Source organism: Anas platyrhynchos, chromosome 3, assembly GCF_047663525.1.
Source record: "Anas platyrhynchos isolate ZD024472 breed Pekin duck chromosome 3, IASCAAS_PekinDuck_T2T, whole genome shotgun sequence".
NCBI lineage: Eukaryota > Metazoa > Chordata > Aves > Anseriformes > Anatidae > Anas > Anas platyrhynchos.
Genome location: NC_092589.1, coordinates 14,240,743 through 14,264,395, shown reverse-complemented (window position 1 = coordinate 14,264,395; position 23,653 = coordinate 14,240,743). Strand labels below are relative to the sequence as shown.

Below are 23,653 nucleotides of genomic sequence, written 5' to 3'. Positions count from 1 at the left end.
CTAACTCCACAAGGAATTAATACAAAAATAATTTATTGTGCACTCAAAAAATATCCAAATAGCGACATTTCAGATTGATCACAAACTACCTTTAAAGTGATACAAGACTGCAAGAGACATAGGAAAGCCCTCCATCAGGTCCTCAAGAAGAGTTGGAGACTTGTTCACAAGTGCTTCTGGAAAACATTGCTGAAGGTGAAAAACCATTTACATGGAATATTACATGTAATATTTGCAGTACGGCAAGTCAAGTCTTTTTCTCCTGAATAAACTCCTCATGATATTAGGAGGCTTTGCCTAAGCAAGGATTTGAGGACTCTTCCTCGCGACACTATTTTATGTTAAAAACATTTGAAGCTCAAGCTGGTGTCTTCCACCTCTCCTAAAAACTGAAGAGAAAAGCAACAGCGTAGTTCACACGAAGTGAGGTGAGCCAACAAATGGCACAGGGTTTGGATCAGCAGGGTTCCACCAGTTCACTGCCACGCTGCTTTCAAGCATATCAGCACTCAGGTACACCTTAGGCAGCGCACCTAAGTGACTAATTCCCAGCAGCAGAGACCTTCCTATATTTGTATATGAAAGCAACCGTCTTGCCAAGGCTAACTTCATAGATGCCATCCAGCACCAGCGACCCAAAACGTGGCTGTCTGCTGCTGAGAAAGGCTTCTTCGACACCTTTCACCACGGAGGAAGAATTCCCGTCACTACTCGAGGTCTCCACAGCGGTCGTTTCCCCTGCACCATCAGAACTGGTGTTAGGAGATTGGTTTTCACCACTCTTGGTAATGCTGTCCATGCGCTTATGGAGATCCTGACTCAAGAGCAACACAACGGTCCCTCCAACACGAAGTACTCTGGCAATCGCAGGAAAAAAAAATAAAGGTTAGGTGTTTGTCCTGCCTGGATTCATTTATCTGTGCACAACTCGACAACAGCGATACTTCAGGTGCCAACTGCACGCAGTATCACACCTGAGCATGTTAAATGTAATGGCTCAACTCAGTAAGCTACATTCCCAAAGGGAATTTAAATTCCCCATCTTTGTACCTCTTGCTGATTGGGAAAAATGGGCCCTTTATTGACTTCCAAACATTTCTGACCTCACGAGTTCTCCATCTGTTGAGCAGTGAGGATGGACTCAGATTTTTTGCTGTTCGTGTTGTACCAAGGAACTAGGGGCACAACCAGCTTCAAAACCCATTTTTGAGCCTTACAATGAGGAGCAAGCCCTGAGCCTCCACCAGCACGCAAAGGAACAGCTTCCCATCACAGCAAAAGAGAGCTTTTCACATTGGTAAGGCAATTCTGACGCTGGCCTTTCCCTTTGAAATCTTTAAAAGGTCCATCCTTTCCACGCTGCACTGACCCTTGAAATCTCTCAAACACAGGAAACCAAGGAAAGTTCACCATTGTGTGTAACTCGGTTTTTCTTAGCACAGGAGGAAATGCTACACTTGGCTTTGAGAGGGGAAAAAAAAAGACTATCCTGGCTGTGCTCACAGCAAGTGCATCGAATGGCCTTACTGGTGGGTCTCTCGTGATAATGATCCCTGCCTCACCTCCACCTTCCCAAGGAGATATTTTGCTTAGGACGACCCAACAGAATAAATGAGACCAGAAAATAAGAATGTCAAACAAAGCCAAGAGGAGGGATGCTCAGCATAAGATTACCCTGCCATTCTGGGGAGCTATGTAACCTCCTTCACCATCTCCTCGCCACGTTCCTGCCCTGAGTGTGATCAACACCCACTGAAGTCCGGTCCTGCAGAAAGGGTTTGTTTTCAGCAAAGGAATTAAATAAGGAGACGGATAGTTTGAAGCACCCGTTAGAGGCAGCCTGCTATTAGCTTGGTTTCACTCCGCCACAAAATGACAGAGTGAGATATGAAAGGAGACATCTAAAAGATGACCAGGTGGCTAGCTGGATTATTGCAGGACACCGCCAGAAAGGAAAATGCCTTTCACCATTTTCCCATCCGAGATCCCTCCTGCCAAGGCAGGCTGGTAAAAGCTTGGTTGTGCACCCAAAATGAAAGCCTGTGATTTTACGCAGACCTCAACTGAGGAAGGATTATTGCTTTATTTGCCTATCTACGCCTTCAGTTTGGCTAGGTTACCCTCTTCTCTTTCTTCTTTCTCTCACCAGCGTGCTGTGGGAAGAATATTTCTGAGTGTGGTTCAGCCAACAAGCTCATTCCTTGCTGGCTTGCACTCCCATCAGCTCGCGAGACAAGTCACAACAGCCACTAACCGACGAGTGAAGGACTCAGACTTTACAGCCTGCACAGCATCAGATTACAGAGCTGGAGAGTGTTTCAAATAAAGCAAACCTGGAGCTGACTGAACGCTCGAGATCACAAACCATCGTTACGTTCACATCAAAGGCTGCGCGTACCTCTCCATCTCCTGGAGACTATCTGGCAGGAATCGGACGTCTTTCGTGATCTTGAACTTCTTCCCGAATGGAATATCCGAAACCACGGCGTCAAAGCTTTCTGCAGGCAACGGCAACGCTGCGGAACAAAGGGAGGTCTTGACATCTATCTGAAAATCCAACAGCAGCCACTGCATCCTTCACCTTACCAAACTGCCTGCCAGCTCTTTCACAGGTTGCACACCCAGATTCACAGCTCCTCCTCTGTTTATCCTCACCAACACCACCACAAAGCTACCAACCCAACGCAGACTGGGTACAGACAAACCCTCAAGAGCATAGTTCAGCTTGCGATGTTCCCTGTTACTGGTGTTGTGCTTATCCCAAAAGCAATAATCTCCTAGCAGGGCACCACACGGTTCCAAACTGCTGCTTCTCAGCACAAGCAAACCTTTACAAGCAAAACGCAACCGAAGAGCTGAGCTCGCAAGCATTTTGCTTAGCACAGATGTTCAAACCAACACACATTAATGGCAAGGAGCCACATGTTAAATTCCCCTCCACCCCCTCTTTTTCCCCAAGAATCTACTTAACTTTCAGCCAGAATCACTTGGATTCCGTTGGAACTCGTGTCTTTGAAGTATTTCCGCAACGTTGCTGCATCCTGGGAGTATTTTGTGTTTTGACCACGGCACAGCAGTGCACCCTGGTGGTGGTGAAGATCAGCCACGCACCAGGCAGGCTTGGCCCGAGTAAAACCAGCACGTGAAAGGAAAAGGTCGCGGGGTTTTCATCCCTCAGGATGCTCAGAACTTGACTGGATAAGGTGAGCCACCTGAACCCCACTTCGGGGTTAGCCCTGCTCCAAGCAGATTAACAAAACCGAAGACCTCCAGCAGTCCTTCCCAACCTAAACCCTGCTGTGATTCTGTGCCAGCCTTACCCGAACTGGCTGGAGATGCTTCTTGGACCATTTTGTGGTTGCAAATTTAACATTAAGACAGAGTTACTGCCCAAGCCTGAAAATTGTTGTTTTCATTGTCTTATGCCGAGCTTATTCTTGCCAAAGTTCAGAAGGAGAGAGAACAAAATTACTCGGTCACCAGCCAGCTATTTATATAGAGTTAGCTCTATTACAGACCACCTCAAGAGTACCTACGCTACCCATATAACCACAGAAGACTTCGAACATGCCTCACCTTGAAAGCTTACACACTTACCTTTCACAGAAGCTTTAAGTAACTCAATCTTATCCACCAAACCTGCAGTCTTAATATTCACACCTGCACCCTCTAATTGTGAATCACTTATATCTGTGCCCCAGTAGCAGGCTTCCTGGTCAGAGAAAAAGAAAAAAAATAGTTAAACACATGTATTAATTTAATAAAACCTTCACAAAATTGCCTCGTTGCACAGCTCTTTTAAGACAAGCCACTTGCTTTAAGATCTACTGCTATTACACTGAGCAATACATAGATTAAGACAACAGAGCAATGGGAAATTTCATGCTATCTTCACTCCTTTCATGTTCTAGTCACTTTGGTTCCAGCATTCCGTTAATGGACATTATTATAACTGTGGCACAGATTTATTTTTTTTCTTGGCACAACTACAAGAAATCTTGGCAAGCTCCTACCTGTTACGACTGCGATACTTACGGGCCACTCTGTGGCAGCTTCCAGCAGAATTGTTCCCAGCCCACACATGGGATCTAGCACAAAGTCACCCGCCTACAAAAAGAAAGGGGTTACTGCATCTCAAATAAGATAGACTCCTCCCTCAACACAAAGCATACTCAGTCACAGACTGATCACCTGCACAGACCCATTGAATTTAGTGCAGGTAAAAACAGTCACTCACTTTGGTATCAGGCCAAACTTGGAGATGATATATTAAAGAAGTATGACAATATCACAAAAAAGCATAAATGGCTTTATTAGACTGCAGACAGATCCTGGTATCAAATTAACCTGTGGAAAACATCGCACTGGCTTCTGTTTTTACAACCCCAAACAAGCTTCAACATCTGGACAGTGACAAAACCCCTGCAATTTTACTGTATATCTGTACAAAAAGTAATAACTATCCTTAGAAGGCCCTTGGACTAAAGAAGATACATGGTTGAACACCAGGTGACAGCGCACTCTAACCACACAAAAATTTCCAGCTCTGTCCATGTGGATTAAAGCATGAAGAATTAAAATCACCACACTGCTTCAAAGGACTCACTCAGGACTCTCCACCTTTGCCATGAACATTCACTTACACTGATTTCAGCCAGAGATGCCATGGCCCACGCAATCGTTGACCGCAGTCCTGCTGTTTTGATATACTCTCTGTTTGCCAATGGAAGACTGTAGACAGCAAAAATAATGTAAGATAATGGTACAACAACATAGAAAACCCTATGTAATATAAAATACCAAAAGAACTGAACTTCCCAGATCTGTAAATAATCAGAAACCACAGCCTGCTTTTAGCCACTCACTGCAAAGTCTGGAATATGTGCTCAGGTTAACTTCAGACAGACCACAAGACGAATGCAACAGTCCAGTGAATATTAATCCAGAAGATAAATACAGTGGAGAGCAAGACTATTTGGAAATTGTGCCTGTTCAGGTACTGCCAAAACAGACCTGGTGATGAGAATGCCTACCTGAAAAGAGGAATCCCCACGGCTGAGTGAATGTCGTTAAGATGTACAAAGATCTGAAAGAGGGAAAAAATAACATTAAAATCTCTCAACTTGAGATGACGATAGCTTAAACTCATTTAAACCAGACAGAGAAGATATTTTTGTGAACTTCTGATCATATGATTTAAGAACAAAAATATACGCTCTACAGATTGATGATTATTTGGAAGAAATCACACTTGATAATCTGAATGCCAGTTTAAAGATGATTTAAGATTTAAACTAGAAAGGGATTTGTCAGTTGGGGATCCATCCACAAGCACTTAAACTTCTCCAGGAAGCATTTTCTTGATATTTTTAACTATAAAACCATTTACTCTAAGCAGAAGATTGTTCACTGTATACTTGCACTCAGTTTGTTTTTTTTTTTTTTTTTCTAGAAAAAGTAGTGCCATTAAGGAGTGTTTTACGTGGAAGGCAGACACATATAAATAAATAAATAAATAAAATTTGGGATAATTCTGGAAGTAACAACAGGCCACCTGGCAGACAGGTGCCACTACCTCTAGGTCGGGGTTCCGCAGATCAGCTCGCCATCTAAACTGCTTCATGAGCGCTATGCCAATTGCTCTTCCGATCTCCTGTGAAGGGAAAGACCACACAGAGGCAGTAAAAATAAAAGAATTAAGAAAACTACAGATCACATCCTTGATTACACAACCCTTGTAAGTACCTGGGGAAAGACTCTTTCTTTATTGCTAGAGAACAACTAATACAAAGACCAGAAGAGGTGAACCAGGACAGAGTGATAGAAACATGGCAAACACACCTCAGGATAACATGACTATTGCTCACCTGGAGTGTGGGAGGCTGAAGTTCAAGTCCTACCCAAGGTAAAACAAACAGCTGTAGTCATTTTATAACTATGTATCGCATGCTAAGTATTTCTGATGGCTGTAAATTAGATCACCCAAAGGAAAACCTGTCAATGCGTAACTGCAACTCTCTCAGCTTTAATGTTTTATCACCTCTGGAAGTTGTACCTTCAGCATAAGAATTCAAATGCACAGCACCAATTTAAACCAACACTGGTGTTGGCAGGCTCACGTGCCCAATCTTCTCAAGATACCAGCTTTAGTAGAGAGGAAAAAAAAAAATAAAAATCTAACTCTTGTTATTTTCAACTTAGAAACCTAAATAAACTGCAGCTACACATTTCTTCCCATTTCTTCATGGTGAAAATACAATGCAGATGAGAACAGCATTGGATAGAAGGGGCCTCTAGAGATCTCTACACCACCTCTCTCAGAATGGTTGGGGCTTTTCAACACTGAGTGCTGACACCGCAAGGACCAAGATTCACCCTCCAGGATGTGTCCCAGGGCTGCACCACCCTTCTGGGAAGTTCTTCATGGTACCAAAAGAGCGTCCTTCCAAGCTGCAGATTCTGGCTCTTGCCCCTCGTTACACTGTCTGCCTCAACTGAGAGGAGTGTGGCTCCACTGTCCTTGCTACAGCCCTTCAAGTAGCTGCAAGCTACTCACAGCTTGCTCTTCAGACTCTCAACCACTCTTATTATTATATTCTTATTAAAAGACATTGATTTGAAAAACTGTTCAGGGTAATCATGCCTTGAAATTAATAACAGCGCTTGTATTTCCACTTGCTTAATGTAAATGCAGGTTTCATAATTTTCTTCAATGTTTTTTTTGATAATACAGAAAAAATTTAGACTAGTTTGCTATTCCAAAACATACAAGACACAAATTAAATTACAAATAAACCACACACCTCCTTTCACTTTCACTAATTTCTTTGAAAACACAGATGCGTTAGCATACCTGTGAAGTAAGTATTTTGGCAATTGCTCCACTACAGCGACAAGAAACTCGGAAGCTGAAGCTGTGCTTCTCATTCTCAACAGGTTTCTCTCCACTGCTTTTGGAAGAGTCTTCTAAAGAAGCCTCGGTTTCAGGTTGGCCTTCCTCATCGCTCTTCCTGTCTGGTACCACACCGTTCTCTTCAGCTCCTGCTTGACATTCCTCAGACACAATCTCTCTTACTTGCTCTGTTTTTTGCCTTTTAGTTACAACATCCATCTCTTCTTCTGATTTTCTCTTGCAAGGTGATGGGTTTTCCTGAGATACACCATCTTTTTTCCCCTCACAACCACGGAGGTTTTTCCAAGCAGCGATAACATCCAGCCAATCTTTTGGTTCCTCAATGACAAGACTTTTGATTTCATGCAGCATTTTCCCTGGAAGAAAACGCTAGTTTCAGGTTAAGTAGTTCAATCTCAGCATTTGATGTTCCCACAGAACGAGAACATCTGTCAGAGACTTGGTTTAGATCTCAGTAACGTGTGAATCCAGGAACTGCAGCAGCATCCATCACAGGCACAGCCAAGCTCTCAACACCCACAAACCCTATCGGTTGAAGACCCACACATTACAAGCTTTGCAGAACCAAGAATAACTTCTGCAGGGCTTGAATTCTGCAGAAGTTCAGCAGCTCTAGAAAACCAGACTACCTCAGAGTCACTCCCAGGGATGGAGCACCAGCCTACCATATCGTCCTCCTCTTGGTGCAGGAAAACACTTGGTCCAGTATTAGAGATCCAGGACACTTTCCAGGATTGGCAGACATGAATATGAATCACTTTGATTCAGCTCAGAATTAAAGTCACAAGTTTATTTTTTTATTAATTACTCTGCCTTCAATCCTACAAAGCCTCTGATGCACACCTGAACTTACACCTACCTGTAGGTTGTCCTGTTGACTTAGCTATGACAAGAGAAGCGGGAAAATACAGAGGCCAATTCATATAAAAAAGTCTTGACTCTGGTCAAGGAAAAATATTTAAGTATTTCTATTTCTCGTTTTAAATTTCATAATCATAACTAAATTTGATACTTAGAGTCCAAGGCCTCTTGTAATCTTTCAAATAAAATCCTACCCCCATACAAGTACCAATCCATCTTACTCAAAATTCTTATTTCAACACTGATAGAGAACATGATGCAAGTATGTGAAATTCACAAGAAATCTGCATACTGAACAGATAGGTGATGCAGAATAGTATAAAACCACGTCACCTAAAAAAAATAATATAATAACTCACTGTCAAAATACATGCAAGGGGTCCAGAATCAGACTTCAGTTTTGTTAATTTTTTTGGTGTGGGAGTGGTGTTATACGCATATACATATGCACTATGCCAGCAGAATGTCAGCTGGTAAGATGAATTTAAAACGTTTTTAACTTGTTTTCAGCACAGAAAAACATATTTAAAAGCATAGTTGGGTAAAAAAACAACAAAAAGAAAAACAGAAACCACAACTTCAGAGTTGATTCTTCTCAGTTAGAGCTACAGGTGATGAAATCAAATATGAATTTTACAAGGGGAAGAAGTTAGCACAGTACCTTTATGCCCTGACACGGGCAGTGGGCCATGCTTCTTGATCAGCAAAAACAGCCTCTCTCCAGACTTGATTTTCTTCAGTTCGCTCGGCTCCGCGTCAGCGGTGAAGAAGACTTTCCCCGCAACATAGTCCACCTTAAGGGAAAAGGGAAAAAAAATAAATATTTTCTGTGAGCACTCCAGCAGCTCAACAGCACCACCGCGTGCCCTGCCTCGCCTTCGCACCGGGAAGAGCCGGGCAAGGCACAGCTCACCGGGGGTGGCGAGGGGACGGAGATGTCGGTCAGCCCTGCCCTCAGAGCGCGATTTCGTGAAATAAAGCTTTTTAATGCCCCTACGAGCCGACGCCTCCCTGGTGTCCTGTCATGATTTTACTCCTTAGCATCTCCTTGACGCACACAGCGCGAAATATTTAATTTTACCGCACGACATATAAAACAACACGGACTCGCAGACGAACGAGAACCGCTTCTCACCTCGGTGGCTCCGAGCCGCGCTCGCAGCTCCCGGGCCAGGAAGGGCTCGAGGCCGCGTCCCGCCGTGCAGAAGAACCGCCCGCCCGCCGCCATCTTGGCCCGCCCCCGCCGCCATTTCGGGCCGCCCCCGCCCAGGGGGCCGGCTGAAGGGCCGGCAGCACGAGCCCGGGGAGGGAAGAAGAAGTACTAAAAAAAAAAAAAAGCGGATTTGGTTCAAGTTTCTATTCCGGCGCTGTTGACGCGTCACAGCGAGTGGAGCGGTTTTTCGTGCCAACGTGATCATAACCGCCGGGTTCTTGGAAGCTGGTGTGACCCCCGTGCCACCAGGGCACAGCACTGGAGCATCGTCTCCTTTTTAATTCTTGCCTCAGTGAGATCACCAAATGTGAGATGATCAAACACAAAATGATCAAATGTGAGATGATCAAATGTTCCAGTGCAGCTATTGCTCCATGTACTTCAGCAGAAGACCGCATGAGGTCTTCAGCCCAAACTGATAAGTGGGAGAATTACAGCAGAATTCCTCCTCCTGCAGGTAATAGCTACACCCACACCATTTAGGAAGAAAATTGTGGGTGACTCCACACCCACAGCTCAGGAAAAAACAGCAAGATGTCAGTTCAGGCCCAGCACCAACAACGTTACACGTTGCACTATGACCCCACATCTCTGCAGTCCAAAAGCACCGAAGCCACCCAAATATTGCTGTAGAAATGAGCAGGATCAGCAGGAACAGACTTCATGCTACCAGTGTTTAAAATGCCACTAAAAGTTTAAAATGCTATTGAAAGTCCTTGGGCTGTGCTTGAGAGATGTAGTACAAGGCTGGAACCAAACCCTGACCTGCTGCTTTCACTTTCAGGGGGTTGTTTAGTCTAAATAAAATAAATCAAAACGAAAAGTGTAAGTCTGTCCACAAGAGGACAGCAGGAACATGGTCTCTATTTCCAGGGGGTAACCTAGGAAATCACAGCCTTGAAGTGCATCAAGGGGGATTTAGGTTAAAAATCAGGAAAATCTCAGAGCACTAGGGAAGATCAAACCAAGAGGGTTTGGCATCTCCAATACAGCTGCTTTTAAAGCGGGCCAGGCAAACCCATTATGAGTGGTAATGTAAGGACATGGACTCAACTTGTTGCCTGTTCTATTTGTCTTATGTTATTTTATATTATGCCAGTGACTATTTCTGTCCATTTGTTATATCAGCAGCCAGAAACCAAGCCAAGCCCCTGACTCTCACATGGAAAATGCTACAAAACAGGTGCCCACAAGACAAGCAAGCAGAGAGTTTTGCTTCTGTCAGCTGAAATACTGAGCCTGGTCCAAAATAAACGTCACGTTACCTGCTTACACACGTACCCATACAAAACAAACAGGAACTGCGTGAGAGGTCACTGTTTTGTTGCTATCTGGGTACAAACACCAAAGGACAAGGGGATGTATATGCTGTCACTTCCAGAAGCGCCTGCAATAGTTCATTTGGGGGACAGTAGTTTGAAATACAAAGAACAGTCAATGGAAAGGCAAATACAGGGGATCTGCACACAGGGGGAGCACCAATACATCAGTCAGCAGCAGGTAACACAACCGCATCATTAGCTGTTGGGTAGGCCACCCTCCCAGGGACAAATCTGCTCTCTGCTACTGTAACAGAGGTTTAGAAGGACAAGTCCTGTCTTCCTGGCCAACAGGGAAGTTGGCTGTAAAGGTGGGTGAACTTCACTCCTCCCACACATCCAACACATAAGGTCTTCCCCAGACCTGTCCTTGTCTCAACCTCACCAGAATTTTGTCACAACAATTAACTATTTTGTTGTCCAAGCACTCACATGCAGGGAACTTCTCTCCCAACTACTCTGTCATATTGGGCTATTTTGCCATCATTCCCCCTTCTCTTTTATTTAAGGGGAACAGAACCAGAGTACAACCTAACACAGCTATCAGAACTCGTGTAGTCCAGCCTTTGAGGCCAAGATACAGGAAACTCCAAAGGTAGGAGTGAAATTCTCTCATCTACCAGTTTAGAGAGTTTAGGATTAATTTAAAAAGAAATTTTCTTTTTAAAAATGTAGCAGTCCCTTTGCTGGAACAAGCAGCTATGCTCCAGCAAGCAATCAAAATACAGCCAGATCCTAGCCAGCCAGAGGTTAACACATTCCAGCAGAAAATCCAGACTAAAAAACGCTTGCTGCTTCATTCCCTTCCCTCCGTCTGAAGGGAGGGAGTTTCCTTTATTTTATTTCATTTCTCCATAGCTGTGCTCTTGGCCACCAGAGGAACAGCAAACACCATCAGAACACACTGCAGCACCATCCCAGCAATGGCCTGCGTGAATGTGACTCAAGGGGTTAAGGCCAACACTTATGGAAGCAGAGAGGAAGTTCAGTTATTGGAATAGTGGGTGCTGAGTATGTTTTTGTCTGAAGGTGGTTGTCTGCACTCAAACACCCTGAAAAACAGAGGTGTTCCCAACAAAGCCACTGTCTTTTACCTGTTTTTGTTTTGATGTCTGTGAACTGCAGGAGAGTGAAAAAGGTTTAAGCTTTTGGAGAATTTATAAGCATAAAACAACAAAAATCAGGCTGATTTACACTCTGGCCCAGTGGAACACTACCAGCGGCCTTACCAGGCATACACTTACCTTAGTGACCTGCTACTATGCAGGAAAAAAACAGCTGCCACAGCCACTTCGTTGTGAAAGCCCTCAAAACCCTTCAAAAGAGGCTCCCAGGGTACACAAATTATAAACAACTAAGAATTAATCCCACACATTGACAAGTGGGGAATCTGGACTTGCTCTATCCGGTAACAGCTGCAGGCGATCATTGTTGATGTCAAGAATCAGGTTCAGAGCTCCTTCCCTCCCTCCTTCCCAAAAACACAGCTCACACACTTTGAAGCTTTTTTTTTTTTTTTTTTTTTTTTTTTAATAAAAGACAGCTTCCAGATAGCTAATCATGACTGTGCTGTTTGTGCAGGACAAACCTTAAATACTAAAATGTACAAGGCAAATTGAAACAAGCTGTTTGTTCCAAACTGCTCAGTGGTGCAGGCTCAAGCATGTATCTGTAATGGCTTTACTCTTTGTACAATCAGTTCTATGTAGCAATGACTGTATATAAAGAATATAGTACACACTATTGTTTTCATTGTCAATTTACAAGAGAAAAAAAATAAATATTTTTCATTCTTATTATACATTAACACTTCAGTAGAAAGTTACAGCTGTTGTGTTGGCATGACCTGCAACTTCAGGAGGAAAAAGGACATGCATCTATCTATTAAGGATTCTAAACTATAACTTCATAATAAATTACAAAGGATAGGGATCAGCCAACAGCATACAGATTATCTGAATTCAGTACAGTTGTAATTCCTGCTCTGAAAAAAAATAAAAATCAAATCTTGCAAAATACAAAAGCTAGTGGCTTATGTTATGTAAGAAAGACAAACCATGAATGGTATAGCCTTTTTTTTTTTCCAAATGTTTGTGAATAACAGGCTTGTGGTTTTAGGCAAAGAAGGTTAAGTAGTTTAGTTAGTCCTTGCACCCTTCACACATAACTAGCACCGTAAAGATGCAAGGACCTCAGCAAACACCTAAATTTCATGCTTAAAAACTAAAGCATGCATTTTCTAGAGTTTGTGCATGGTACATATTTTGTTTATTAAGGTTACTGTGCAAAAAAGATTCTCAACCACTGACAGGTGTTTCTGTAATTGTTAACATTAAAATTATGAGCAACATTCCTGAAGTTTAACAGGCTTGTGTGAGACTAATGAAAAATGCTCATAGTTGTGGTTCACCCCTCACTACTAAACACAGACACTGTACCACTCAGTTGGCAAATCAGAAAACAATGGCAGCAGCCTAAATGTCCATGAAGGGGGGAAAATGAGTTAATATGCACTGCAATTTACTTAAAGGTGTAGAGTTTTGTTTTTTTTTTAAATGGCACAAAGCTTTATACAGGTGGATCTATCAGTGCAAATACATATATAGATAGAGGTACCGATTTACTTGGGCTAGATCTAACTTTATGTACCTTACCATCACTCTTAATTTCCTGTTGTCACGTACAAGCTGATGAGCTGTACTATTGAAATAAAATCAAAATCAAAACTTTTTTTTTTTTTAAAGCATTTTCACCATCAGGTCATTGTAATTTCTCTACAATTTAGTTTAGCTTCCACTCCTTAGAGTGCTTATTTTTAAAAAACACACTTAGTGTTAATACTAAATTTACTGCTTCAAAATTTGAGACTTGATTATGGGAAACTTAAAACTGCGTATGTAAACTGCAACAACTATAACTGGCTGAATATTTTAACATTGAAACTTTAGCAAGTATTGTCAGGAAGGAGGAACACGGTTATTGCTGTTTGGGGTACTTAAAGAAACAAACAGTCAAGGCATGGAGAGCACTGTTCCAATGGTCGAAGTTAAACAGATAAAAAACAGCATTCTGCCTAGAATCAGTCCTTTTGCATTTGAACACTCTGCAAGTTATCTACAGTTTTCTCTTCCAGGCAACTATGATGACATTTACATGGAGATATGGATTTGAAGTGGCTAACTGTGGGACACACGCAGCTTTTCAACTCTGGTAATTCCTTCTTTAGACGCTCCAGTTGTTCTACTTGGAATATATTTGGTTGTTCGGGATTCGAGTCATATATCCTGAATAAATGAGACAAGAAGAGACAGACTTATCAGTATAACCTGACAGTTCACAATACAACTAAATGAAGCTACTCGTCTTTTTTTATTCTCCTAATGAAGTCACATACCAGCAAGTCTACAAAAACAAGATGTTTGAGGTTAGCACCTTATGTTTTGTCTCTAATCTTGCAATATAAAACGATATGTCTTCTGCACAATGGTTGATTTATGGTTGCTTAAAATTACTATTACCATGTTAGGTGAAGAGTAAAAAACAAAACCTGATTTTTATTCATACCTAATGCAAATTCAACTACTTACACCATGTAAATAGCACGTCCTCTTTACTTGGAGCAAATGGCACTTCATGGTGGAAGAAAGGAAGAAAAACTTGGTCTACTTTGGTACAAACTTAATGCAGCCAAAATACAAAGGATACATTCTAATCATCATCATTACTTCTAATATCAGGATGTTACTTATACCCAAAACATAAACACTGGCAAATTTCTTCAGTCCAGTTCTTCTTGCTTTCAGATATTGCAGGTCTCCAGGTTTAAATCCTTCCAAGGAAACTCCTGGAAGGAATTACTAAGGCTTCTGCCTCACCATCTTATGAATATTCACACTGCCTCTCATCTAAGATTCCTTCAAGCAAGTAGCATATTTCTATTTAATCAATCTTTTTCTTTCATTCAGTAATTTCAACCTATGTCCAAACACAGTGGCATGACCAAAACAGAATGCCAGGTGCATTTAAACTCAGCAAAACACATTCTGAACTGTTGGGAAGCCCAAGACAAGAGTAACGTGCTGCTCAAGGAGTGATACAGTAAATGAGCTTGGAAAAAATTCCACAGGACTTACTGTAAGGGACTTGATCAACATCTGTAAGACCAGAGATAGCAAGCTGTCCAGTTTTAAGGTACATGAACCAAAGGCACAGAGTTCAATTACTTGCACAGCACCTACAGCCTGATACAGGATTATGATAAAAACCCAAATTGCCTGATAAAAACTATCCGCAATACAACCTTCTTCCCACGATGCAGGTAAGACCTTTACTTTCTTTAGCTAACCTAGCTCATCAATTCTTTTATGCTTTCAAGACATAGCACTGAAGCTAGGAGAAAGGATTTTTTTTTGTTTGTTTCTGTTAATATAGCAACACCCTTTATGAACTCCTGGTTTTAAGCCGTTCCCATCAGATAGATGATGGAAAAACAAAGGCATGTTTCCAGGCCCCTTGGCTCTGGAAACATGGCTAGGCATGTTGCTAGGCAGCTTCTAGCAGGCATTCTATTAGTTCTTTGCTAAGGCAAGCAGAAATTCTGTACTTCTTGCCTTATATTCATTTCTTTTCAATGAAGATTGCAGAAGCCAGCCTTCCAAGCTGCAGTCAGACTGTTCGCTGGGACATCTGCTACAACATGCGTAGTGCTTCTTTATGCTGAAGGCAGAGAAGACCATTTGAAGCACAACTACTCCTACACCCCAGAACTTCATGTTCCCACTTTTTTTTGGGTCCCTTATTCTACACCTTCAGCTGGCAGAAAGAGAAATGCTCCACGATCTCTCTTACCAATTATTTCGAAATCAAAAATACAGTCAGTCACGTGGAAATACTGTTTTCATGCACAAAAACTGTACCCAATGACACAGATTTAATCAGTCACAGATTTGAGAAGATTTTGCAATGCTTTTGCATTTATTGCCAACAAAATTTGCATTATTTTTGGAAAATTACTGATACAGCACAAAGCTTTTGTCTGGAACCTGCAAACTCAACGTGAAGCCATAAGGAAAAGCAGTATTTAGAGGGGAGACAAACACACTGAAAATACTCATGGAAAAGCTTTTGGCAGAAGTGTTTCAGGATTACTGGCTTAATAATTTTCATGCAGCTGTATGTATTATTCAACAAGCAGAACTCAGATCATGTAGAAAGAATTAAAAAAAAAGATGATAATGCCAAGCCAAGTTAGCACCCTCTCCCTCTCCACATTGGTGTTTAATCTCTAACCAACTCTTTATAAGAGCTTAACTCAGTAAGAACAGTCTTAAGTAAATTCAAACAGAGAAGTGTTTTCTGGACCATTTACAAAGTTTATCCAAGAGAAAAATGCCAGCTAATTCCCCTTCAAAATCCTGTTTTAAAACTTTTTTTTTTTGCCAATCCAGAGAATTTGTCTATACTAGGTTCAAGTTTCTTCTTTCAATAAATCTGAACACCAGACTAATAAAGAGTTTTTACCATGAGATTTAACTTTCCATGTTAACAGAAGATGCACAGATGTGCCTTTAATGTACTTTTCTAGATTAGGACCCAAACAGGAGCCTGGATATTGAGGCAGAGGTGTCACCTTTTCTATAGGTTGTCTTTTACACAAGTAGTTTTGATATTTTAAGTGTTGAGATAAATGTTCACTGAGCATAGGAAAAGAGCAGAATATTGTCCTGGAAACTGCACTAGACCATACATTTCACTTACTGACTTTGGCTATGTCTCATAATTTGCAGCCCAAGTGGAGAAAGGATGGTAAAAAAAAAAAAAAAAAATTCTTCCCCCTGCACCAGTGAGCTGGTTCTTTTAACAGCAGTGGCATTGTTAAGCTTCTCGGATTCAGCCTTGCAGCTTTTCCTCCATGCAAAACACAGTCAGACCCTCCCTACCTGTATTTTTTTTCACCCGACACTTGGTATCAGCAACTTTTGGTATTCAGCACAGAGCTTTTCTCCCATCTTCGCGAGTGGCTACATTCATTTTGCTCATCGTTACATGGATAACTAAGTTTAGAAAAATAGCTTATAGAAATCATCTCTACCCAGACAGTTCATAATATTTGACACAATTACCAGATGCTACCCACAGCAAGAACCCAGGGCCATATCCAAACAACCTAAAGCTCACCTAAAGATTTTAATCCATGTGTTCACTTCCTAACATTGTCACAATTAACACCTACAAAGATGATTTAAGTAAAGCTCTAGTGAACAGCAACACAAAACACCAGGCACAGGACAGTATCCATGTGCTGCAAGTTTCAGAAGTGTCATGTTCCTTCTAAGGGTTCTGTGTTAAGCTTGAACTTAATTCCATCATTAACTTTAGAAAATTATTAAGGATCATAAAGGAGCATTCCAATATTTGTTCTTGCCTACAGAAAAAGTTAGCAGTGTTTAGAAACTATAGAGTTAACCAGCCTGCAATAGTTATGCTGAAAAAAGTGATCGTTTGCTACTCAGTCACACTGAGTGAAAAGAAAAAAAAAATACACTGTTGAACTACCATATTTGTTGTTTTTTTGTTTGTTTGCTTGTTGTTGTTGTTGTTTTTTTTAAGAACAGCTTTGTAATTGATATTATTTTTGTGTTCCTCTCATAGTGGGAAGATGTAAACAAGGTGGAAGAAATATGGGGAGAAGTGGATCAGAGAAGTCACAAGTAGTTAAGAATCTAGATGGTCTGTACAGTACAGGAAGGTGAAAGATTTATTTTTTTGTTTAACTTCACCAGGAAACTCAGCATATAACCAGTTCCAATGAATTGGTTAGTCATCAAATTGTGAGGTAAAACATGTTCTGCTATCATGCTGCAACTTAAACCCCACTAAACAGTACAAAAGAGAAGACATGATGAATGACACTTTGCAGGCTTGCAGCCCTGGCATAAATGCAGCATTATTTCAGTAGCATTGAGTAATTACATATCCAAGCACAGGAAGCAGTACCAAGACAGAAATAAGGCTATCACACATTTTACTGTCTTACCATGCTAGTGCTTATCTATTACACCGTAATTAATTAACAACTCTGAAAAGACTGGATTAGTAGTCATCAGAAGCACAGACATTTCAAGAAGAACCCTTTAAGCAGTGATAATTGATTAGAACACCTCACCTGTCCACAGACCAATGATTTATCACTTCAAGCCATGCATGGCACAGAACCACGTTTGGTAATACCCCTACACTAAGAACCAAATCTTGTGCACACCAGTCCAGAGATTTGTCCATCCACTAATGGGGTCTAAATTTTGAGAGGTCTAACAAGCAGCACTGCTGCAGCACAGAAGATGACTTGATGTTTCAGTGACTTTAATCTGAAGCTGCTCCCCAGTGCAAAAGTCTCGTTACTCCTTTTTACCATCCACGAGAAGAGGCAGACCTACTGCAGGACAAGGAGGAATACCACTGGAAAGCCAGATAATCTACACCCAGTCTGGAATGACTCAGGAGTCAAGAATGGATCAAAGGGAATTAGGTAACTTTTTGCAGGAGTCTAGGTGTCCAGAACTATAAAATTAAGCGTATTTGACTTTTTGCCTCTAGGCATATCAACCTGACTTTCATTTTTCACTTTGTAGAGAACAGAGCCCTTGACAATTACCTGATCTTCCTTGCCTTTTTTTGGTGCACCATATGCAAAGCAATGCCGTCACTAAAGCATGAAGTTTGAAGGTTTTAGTCTTACACAGTTTGACATCTTCACTACAGTTAGTGCTTTCCTAATTAGATATTCTTTGTAATTAAAGGTTCTGACTAATTTCAGCTTTCCAAGTTCAAGATTCTTCTTGTAATAGTGAACTAAACACTTTTTTGTGCAGCTATCTCCTGCGATTAATTTCATATCTTTCTGAAACTTCTGATTTTTGAAAGGACTTGAAGTAAATCCATTGTTCAAAGACTTCACACAGTATTCTGATGTCCACCTGAACTGCAGAGATACCTTAACCTCTGAAGTGATTATTTTGGCAGCAATTTTGCCATGAGAGTCACTCTGAACGTATTTTAATACAAAAAAAAAAAAAAACGTAAAACTATACACAAATGCTCATTGCAGCTTTTCAGTACTTGAAGGGTAATTATAAAAAAAGATGGAGAGCAACTCTCTGCTCAGTCACATAATGATAGGAAAAGGAGGAATGGTTTTAAACTAAGAGGAGAAATTTAGATTAAAGGTTAGGAGGAAATTCTTCACTCAGAGGGTGGCGATGCACTGGAGCAGGTTGCCCAGAGCAGCTGTGGATGCCCCATCCCTGGAGGTGTTCAAGGTCAGGCTGGATGAGGCCTTGGCCAACCTGATCCAGTGGGTGGCATCCCTGCCTATGGCAGGGGGGTTTAAGTAGATGATCTTTAAGGGCCCTTCCAACCCAATTCTCCGCCATTCTCTGATTCTATGAACTCTGAAACAGAACTGATCACAAGGCTGGGGAAAACTAAGTATAATTCATTTGTTTAAAAGTTGTGCTAACTACTTCCATCAATAAATGTAGAAAAGTGAAAATTGCAGTCAGACAGTTAAAATAACACTGTCCTCACCACACTGTAATACACATTTGAAAAATTACTGTCAGAAATATTAATAGCGTACTAAATGTGTAGGCCATGCACTAGTTCTTTAGAGTTAAATTTTATTTCCATTAGCCTCATTAGAAGCAGAAGTTATTCTGATTCATATACACAGCTAAAAGAATAGGAATTAGTGTATCTCTTTCTGCAACTGGTTTTATGGGCTTGTTGTGTTTGTAGTAGAGAAAAAAGGTACTCTGCACCCAGTCAATCATAAAGGAACGTGGAGCTTCACAGGATTCAGGATACAACCATTTCTTGAACTTAAATATTCTACTTTTTCTTTTTCAAGCACATACCTGTCATATATTAGCCCATGAACACCATATTCTCTCAACTTCTTCCTGTTATCTGGGTCGTTTGCATCATCTCCCCACGAGAAAATAACTAAGCCTTTAGATTTGGCTCTTTTAATGAACGATGGATTCCTCAGCAGGTCTTCAGAATGCACATTAACTCCCTGAAATATAAAACACTTCAATTAAAAACCTGAGAAGTTCTCACATTAGCTTTTTTATTGACACTTGTAGCTCCTTATAATAACTTCATATGACAGCTTAGTACAATTAAAGAGCTTAGCCCTGTATTTTCTAAGCAACATACTAAATAGAAATTTAAAACACAGACATTATTTTTTTGGTAGTTACTAACGTTAATGCATTTATGAGTTTGTTTGCAATTTTGGGTAAAAAATTATGGATTTACAATAATTAGTAATAATTCAATTTAATTTTATTACAGAGAAGTACCAGAGCTTGTCAGCTTACCAGCAAGTTTTCAAACTGTGCAAAAGTAATGGCAATTGGAGTTGTACGAGATCTGAGATCCATAAGTTCCGGATAGATCTTCGATTCTCCTTGGGTGAGAAATAACACAGGATACTTGTTTTGCTTGTGCCGGACCCTGTTATAAAAAACGTTTGCAAGTAGGAAGTTTAAAAGCATGGAAATTCAATCTTATTGAGAGTTTTGCTGCATGTGCATTTGAGTGGTGCAACAAGATCATATTGCATTTTCATAGCAAACTATGTGACAAACTTGCTCCAACAGTTTGGCATTGTCAGAGATGAAAACACAGTTAAAGGGAAGCTTGAGTTCATGTTCAACTCTAATCCACACCCACAAAATGTTTACATAAACTCCTTGAAAGCTATCCAAATCTGTAGTTTTCTTAATAGAGCAAAACGAAAATACATGATAAGAATCCATTGTGTTTAATGTACGATACTTAACCTTATTAATGTAATTTTCAAGATGGATAATACCACTTAGGAGCATGAAATGACAGTAGATGGAAACACAGTTCTGGGATTAATGCGTTATATGCTTTCACGCTTGTTTTGTAATTCTTTTATCAGTACCTTGACTTGGTTTTGTCCTATTTATCCTTCCATGGTATTTCATCAGTCTCTCATCAAATGATGTTTCCACTAAGCTTTTCATTCATAGTGCTCAATCACTTCTTGTTACAACATACTACAGCATCTTGTTAATTCACATATAGCCCAACTGTTTGCTTCCCAGTTATTTCCTATGCTTTTTCTGTGCTGCAATGTATTCGACATTCCACAAGAGGAATTCTTCTTACCAAAAAGAGCCACCGTAATTCAAAGCTATTTAATTTCCTGTTCTCTAAAAAAGGCAAATACACAGAAAAAAAATCTAACCATTTTTTGTTTGTAAATTAGGCTTCTGTACCCCTTAAGTGTATCTGAAACAGACTTTGTGATACCATAAGAAATACTGACTTTTTTTTTGCTGTTTTAAGACTGAAGCATTCAGTCTTGACAAAAATATCTACTTTGACTTCATTTTCCTATTTGATTTTTGTCACAGCTCAGATATCAAAGGGGTCTGATTCCTTGTTTCAATTCCCATCTATTTTTGTGCCCAAATTTTAGGTCTAACTGGAACTTCTTGTTAGTGAATAGTTGGGTATACTTATGTTGAAAGTAAATTTAATCAAATAAAAAACATATGGTTGCTCCTTAACTTACATTGTACAAATATCTGCATTAAAAGAAGAAAAAACAATTCTTCTTCTTCCAGCATTCATCAGAATTGTTTTTAGAATAATATCTAGAAAGAGGTTCATATCAAAGTAAGTTGACAAGTTGCCATCCCACTGTCCATCCTATTAAAAAGAAAAGACAAGTTTCAGCCATTTTAATTGATGCTTACTAAAATTATTTTAACAAGCTACAATCTCTTTCAACTTCAGCAAAACAAGAACTGAGTTTACAAGTCTGAATACAGAAGTCACTCCTTCAGTCTCCTGAATGCCAGCTACAGCTCTGCAGGACTGTCTTAGAAGAACAGCTGAATTCTAACAGCACGACTGACTGAAAAATTCAGTCTTCCCACCTAAGGGGAAAGCTGCTATGAAGTCTTCTTTAATTTTGAAAAAACAAAGGAAATCCATGAAAGATCATTAAAAAATGGAGAAAAAAAAGCAGAGCTGCACTGTGAGCTAAGTCCTACAAATACATCCCATTGCTTTAAGAGCATGCTTGTGTATGTTCAGTTGCATGAGCGGTGGCGATATACTCTGTTTTAAAGATAATGGGCCATAAAATAAAAGGGTCACACTAAAATAAAAATGCTTCTTTGTTTATAGCTCCTAAGAAACTGTCATATCAAATCGCAAGCCTTAGCCATGAACACAGCAAAGTATCAAAGTAAATCTCCTGTACATTCACTTACCCTTTGTTGGCAGATCCATTTTATTTCTATGTTGAAGCCAACGTCTTCAGAAACTGACTCCAGGACCTGAAAAGATTTCATTATGAAGGGACTCCACTGCTAAGGGGATCAACTAAGTACTATTAGGGTAATTACTGGAAGAATGCACTGGAATGTAACCCCAATGGGGTTTAACAGTCAACTAAAACCAAACAAACCAAAAAACACAACACCGAAAAACCTTAATACATTTACTTTTTTCTTCTTCAGTTTAAAGCTAAGAACCACGTAAAAGTTTTGATAAATTTTCAAGATTTGATCAAGTACAAATGTAAGTCAATTCACCTTTAACACTTGAGATAAATGCCTCACTTATACTCCTGAAAAAAAAATAAGTGTTCTATACTTCTCTAGAAAGCTTTTGTTTAATACAAAAAGTACCTTCAGTAACAATAGTCCTATGTATGAAATCCATGAGCTTATCATTATGATAAGAACAAAAAAGTGAAATGCTTGTAAAGAAAATTTTTAATTATAAGGTGACTAAGTCAAAATGCAGAAGTAACAGCTAATGAAATAAAAAAAATGCTAGATGATTCTTTAATCCTATGAATATGAAGGTACAGAGAAGAGTAATATTCCCTTTCTCACAGGAAGAAAGTGAACTTTGGAGAGCCAAAACGTGTACGAATTGAACCTCAATAGTTCAGTCCATTACAGAGTTATTTATTATATAAATAATTTATATTAATTCTCACATAAGTATTAACTGGGTACTAATAATCTTTATAGAAAGCAGTATTATTGTATAAAAAAAGTCCCTAAAAGACATGCTAAATGAGCAGTCTAGACATTAGGAAGAGAACAAGAAGGGGAAACAATAGCAGTTCCAGAAAAGATGTTGCAAATGGTATCAAGCTATTTGGACAATAGTTTCTGGGAAAAACAAACCACTACAAAGCCAACAGTTTGCAAATAGTCACAAAGGGAAACATTTTAGATATTCACTTTTGTTTTCTTTATGTCTGGCTCTGCTACACAGCCAAGACTACACAATGAACTCCCAAAAGCCTTTCCCTCACACAAACCTTAAATTCAGCAAACAACTGTCAACGCATTGAAATGCAATGCCCAGATGGTCAGCCAGCTGCTCAGCTGAGCATATCCTGAGCTACACAACTTGGGCTTCTGAATTAAGAGCCTTTGAAGGTATGGAAACTACTGATTTTATGTGCTGGTGAGGCTCCAGTGTGCAAAAAACAAAACAAAACCCTAGATTTTCAGTTCCAACACTGATATTGGATGGTTAAAATAATAATTAAAAAAAATTAATGTCCATCGCTACACAAGTAGCACAAAGTAAACTGAATGTTTGCATGTTCTATAATCATCATCTCTTGCTCTACGTTCACTGCTTACTCTCTGCAGAGAAGGAAACGGCTGGGTCTCATAAGCAGAGTTTTCTTCTTCTTTAAAAGATGCTGAAAATAAATACAAAATATTGGATTAAAATAGATAGTAACACTCCTAATCCAGCAAGAATTAACTGGCTCAGAACCACAACATCTTTAAGAATGAAAAACTGAACCAGGTTTATCTTTTGATTGTTTAAGATTTCTCTCTAACACTGACATACTCCCAACAATGGTGTTGACAATTCCTGTTCTACCAGCAGGAACATTTTTTGACGATATTTGTCAGAAGCAGCTTCTCCCATACCTCACTCTCTCAGTCACTGAATCACAGTCAGTAGAAGCAGCCATGCCTGTCAAGGTTTATTATTTTTTTCTTTTCTCAGACAAGTAGGACATGAGAGATGCTTTGCACCATTTTGACGTCCCCATGAAGGAGATGTATTACAGTCTGAGACTTATAGCACAAATAAGATGCCGTGTAACAGTTAACAAAGTTCTTGTCTGCAATTCTGCAGAGGTGCCAAAATGGCAGAGAAGCATAAAAAAGAAACACTACGGGCAATTACACTTTGAATACTCATCAATATATATTTAGCCACGCAAGCAACTTGAACCCTTCTGTCCCCTCTCTTCCA

At 40.1% G+C, this 23,653-nt stretch overlaps 2 protein-coding genes across 10 annotated transcripts in view; both read right to left on the bottom strand.

Annotated features, from left to right (window-relative positions):
- Nucleotides 1-16: 16 nt before the first annotated feature.
- Nucleotides 17-9,065, bottom strand: THUMPD2 (THUMP domain 2 tRNA and snRNA guanosine methyltransferase). Of its 2 annotated transcripts, none has more exons than XM_027453474.3 (10): nucleotides 8,910-9,065; nucleotides 8,436-8,568; nucleotides 6,854-7,269; nucleotides 5,576-5,653; nucleotides 5,034-5,086; nucleotides 4,644-4,731; nucleotides 4,036-4,107; nucleotides 3,598-3,712; nucleotides 2,399-2,516; nucleotides 17-857 (listed from the first exon to the last, which is right to left on the bottom strand). In XM_027453474.3, the coding sequence occupies exons 1-10, from the start codon at nucleotides 9,000-9,002 to the stop codon at nucleotides 542-544; spliced, it is 1,482 nt and encodes a 493-aa protein (XP_027309275.1). In that variant the 5' UTR covers nucleotides 9,003-9,065; the 3' UTR covers nucleotides 17-541. The 2 variants fall into 2 exon arrangements, with proteins under 2 accessions (XP_027309275.1, XP_021127861.2); XM_021272186.4 differs by lacking the exon at nucleotides 8,910-9,065 and adding an exon at nucleotides 8,688-8,839.
- A 3,779-nt stretch (nucleotides 9,066-12,844) lies between these two features.
- Nucleotides 12,845-23,653, bottom strand: part of GPCPD1 (glycerophosphocholine phosphodiesterase 1) — a 42,874-nt gene continuing 32,065 nt past the window's right edge. For 7 of the 8 annotated variants that reach the window (XM_027453472.3, XM_027453470.3, XM_072035342.1 and 4 more), the window contains 6 exons: nucleotides 23,023-23,084; nucleotides 21,625-21,690; nucleotides 20,919-21,055; nucleotides 19,690-19,825; nucleotides 19,222-19,382; nucleotides 12,845-13,590 (listed from right to left, as the gene is read on the bottom strand). In XM_027453472.3, coding sequence (XP_027309273.1) covers nucleotides 13,386-13,590; nucleotides 19,222-19,382; nucleotides 19,690-19,825; nucleotides 20,919-21,055; nucleotides 21,625-21,690; nucleotides 23,023-23,084 — 767 coding nt within the window. In that variant the 3' untranslated portion in view covers nucleotides 12,845-13,385. Of the gene's footprint in view, nucleotides 13,591-16,245; nucleotides 16,360-19,221; nucleotides 19,383-19,689; nucleotides 19,826-20,918; nucleotides 21,056-21,624; nucleotides 21,691-23,022; nucleotides 23,085-23,653 lie in introns of all 8 variants that reach the window. The other variant, XM_027453473.3, reaches the window with a different exon arrangement.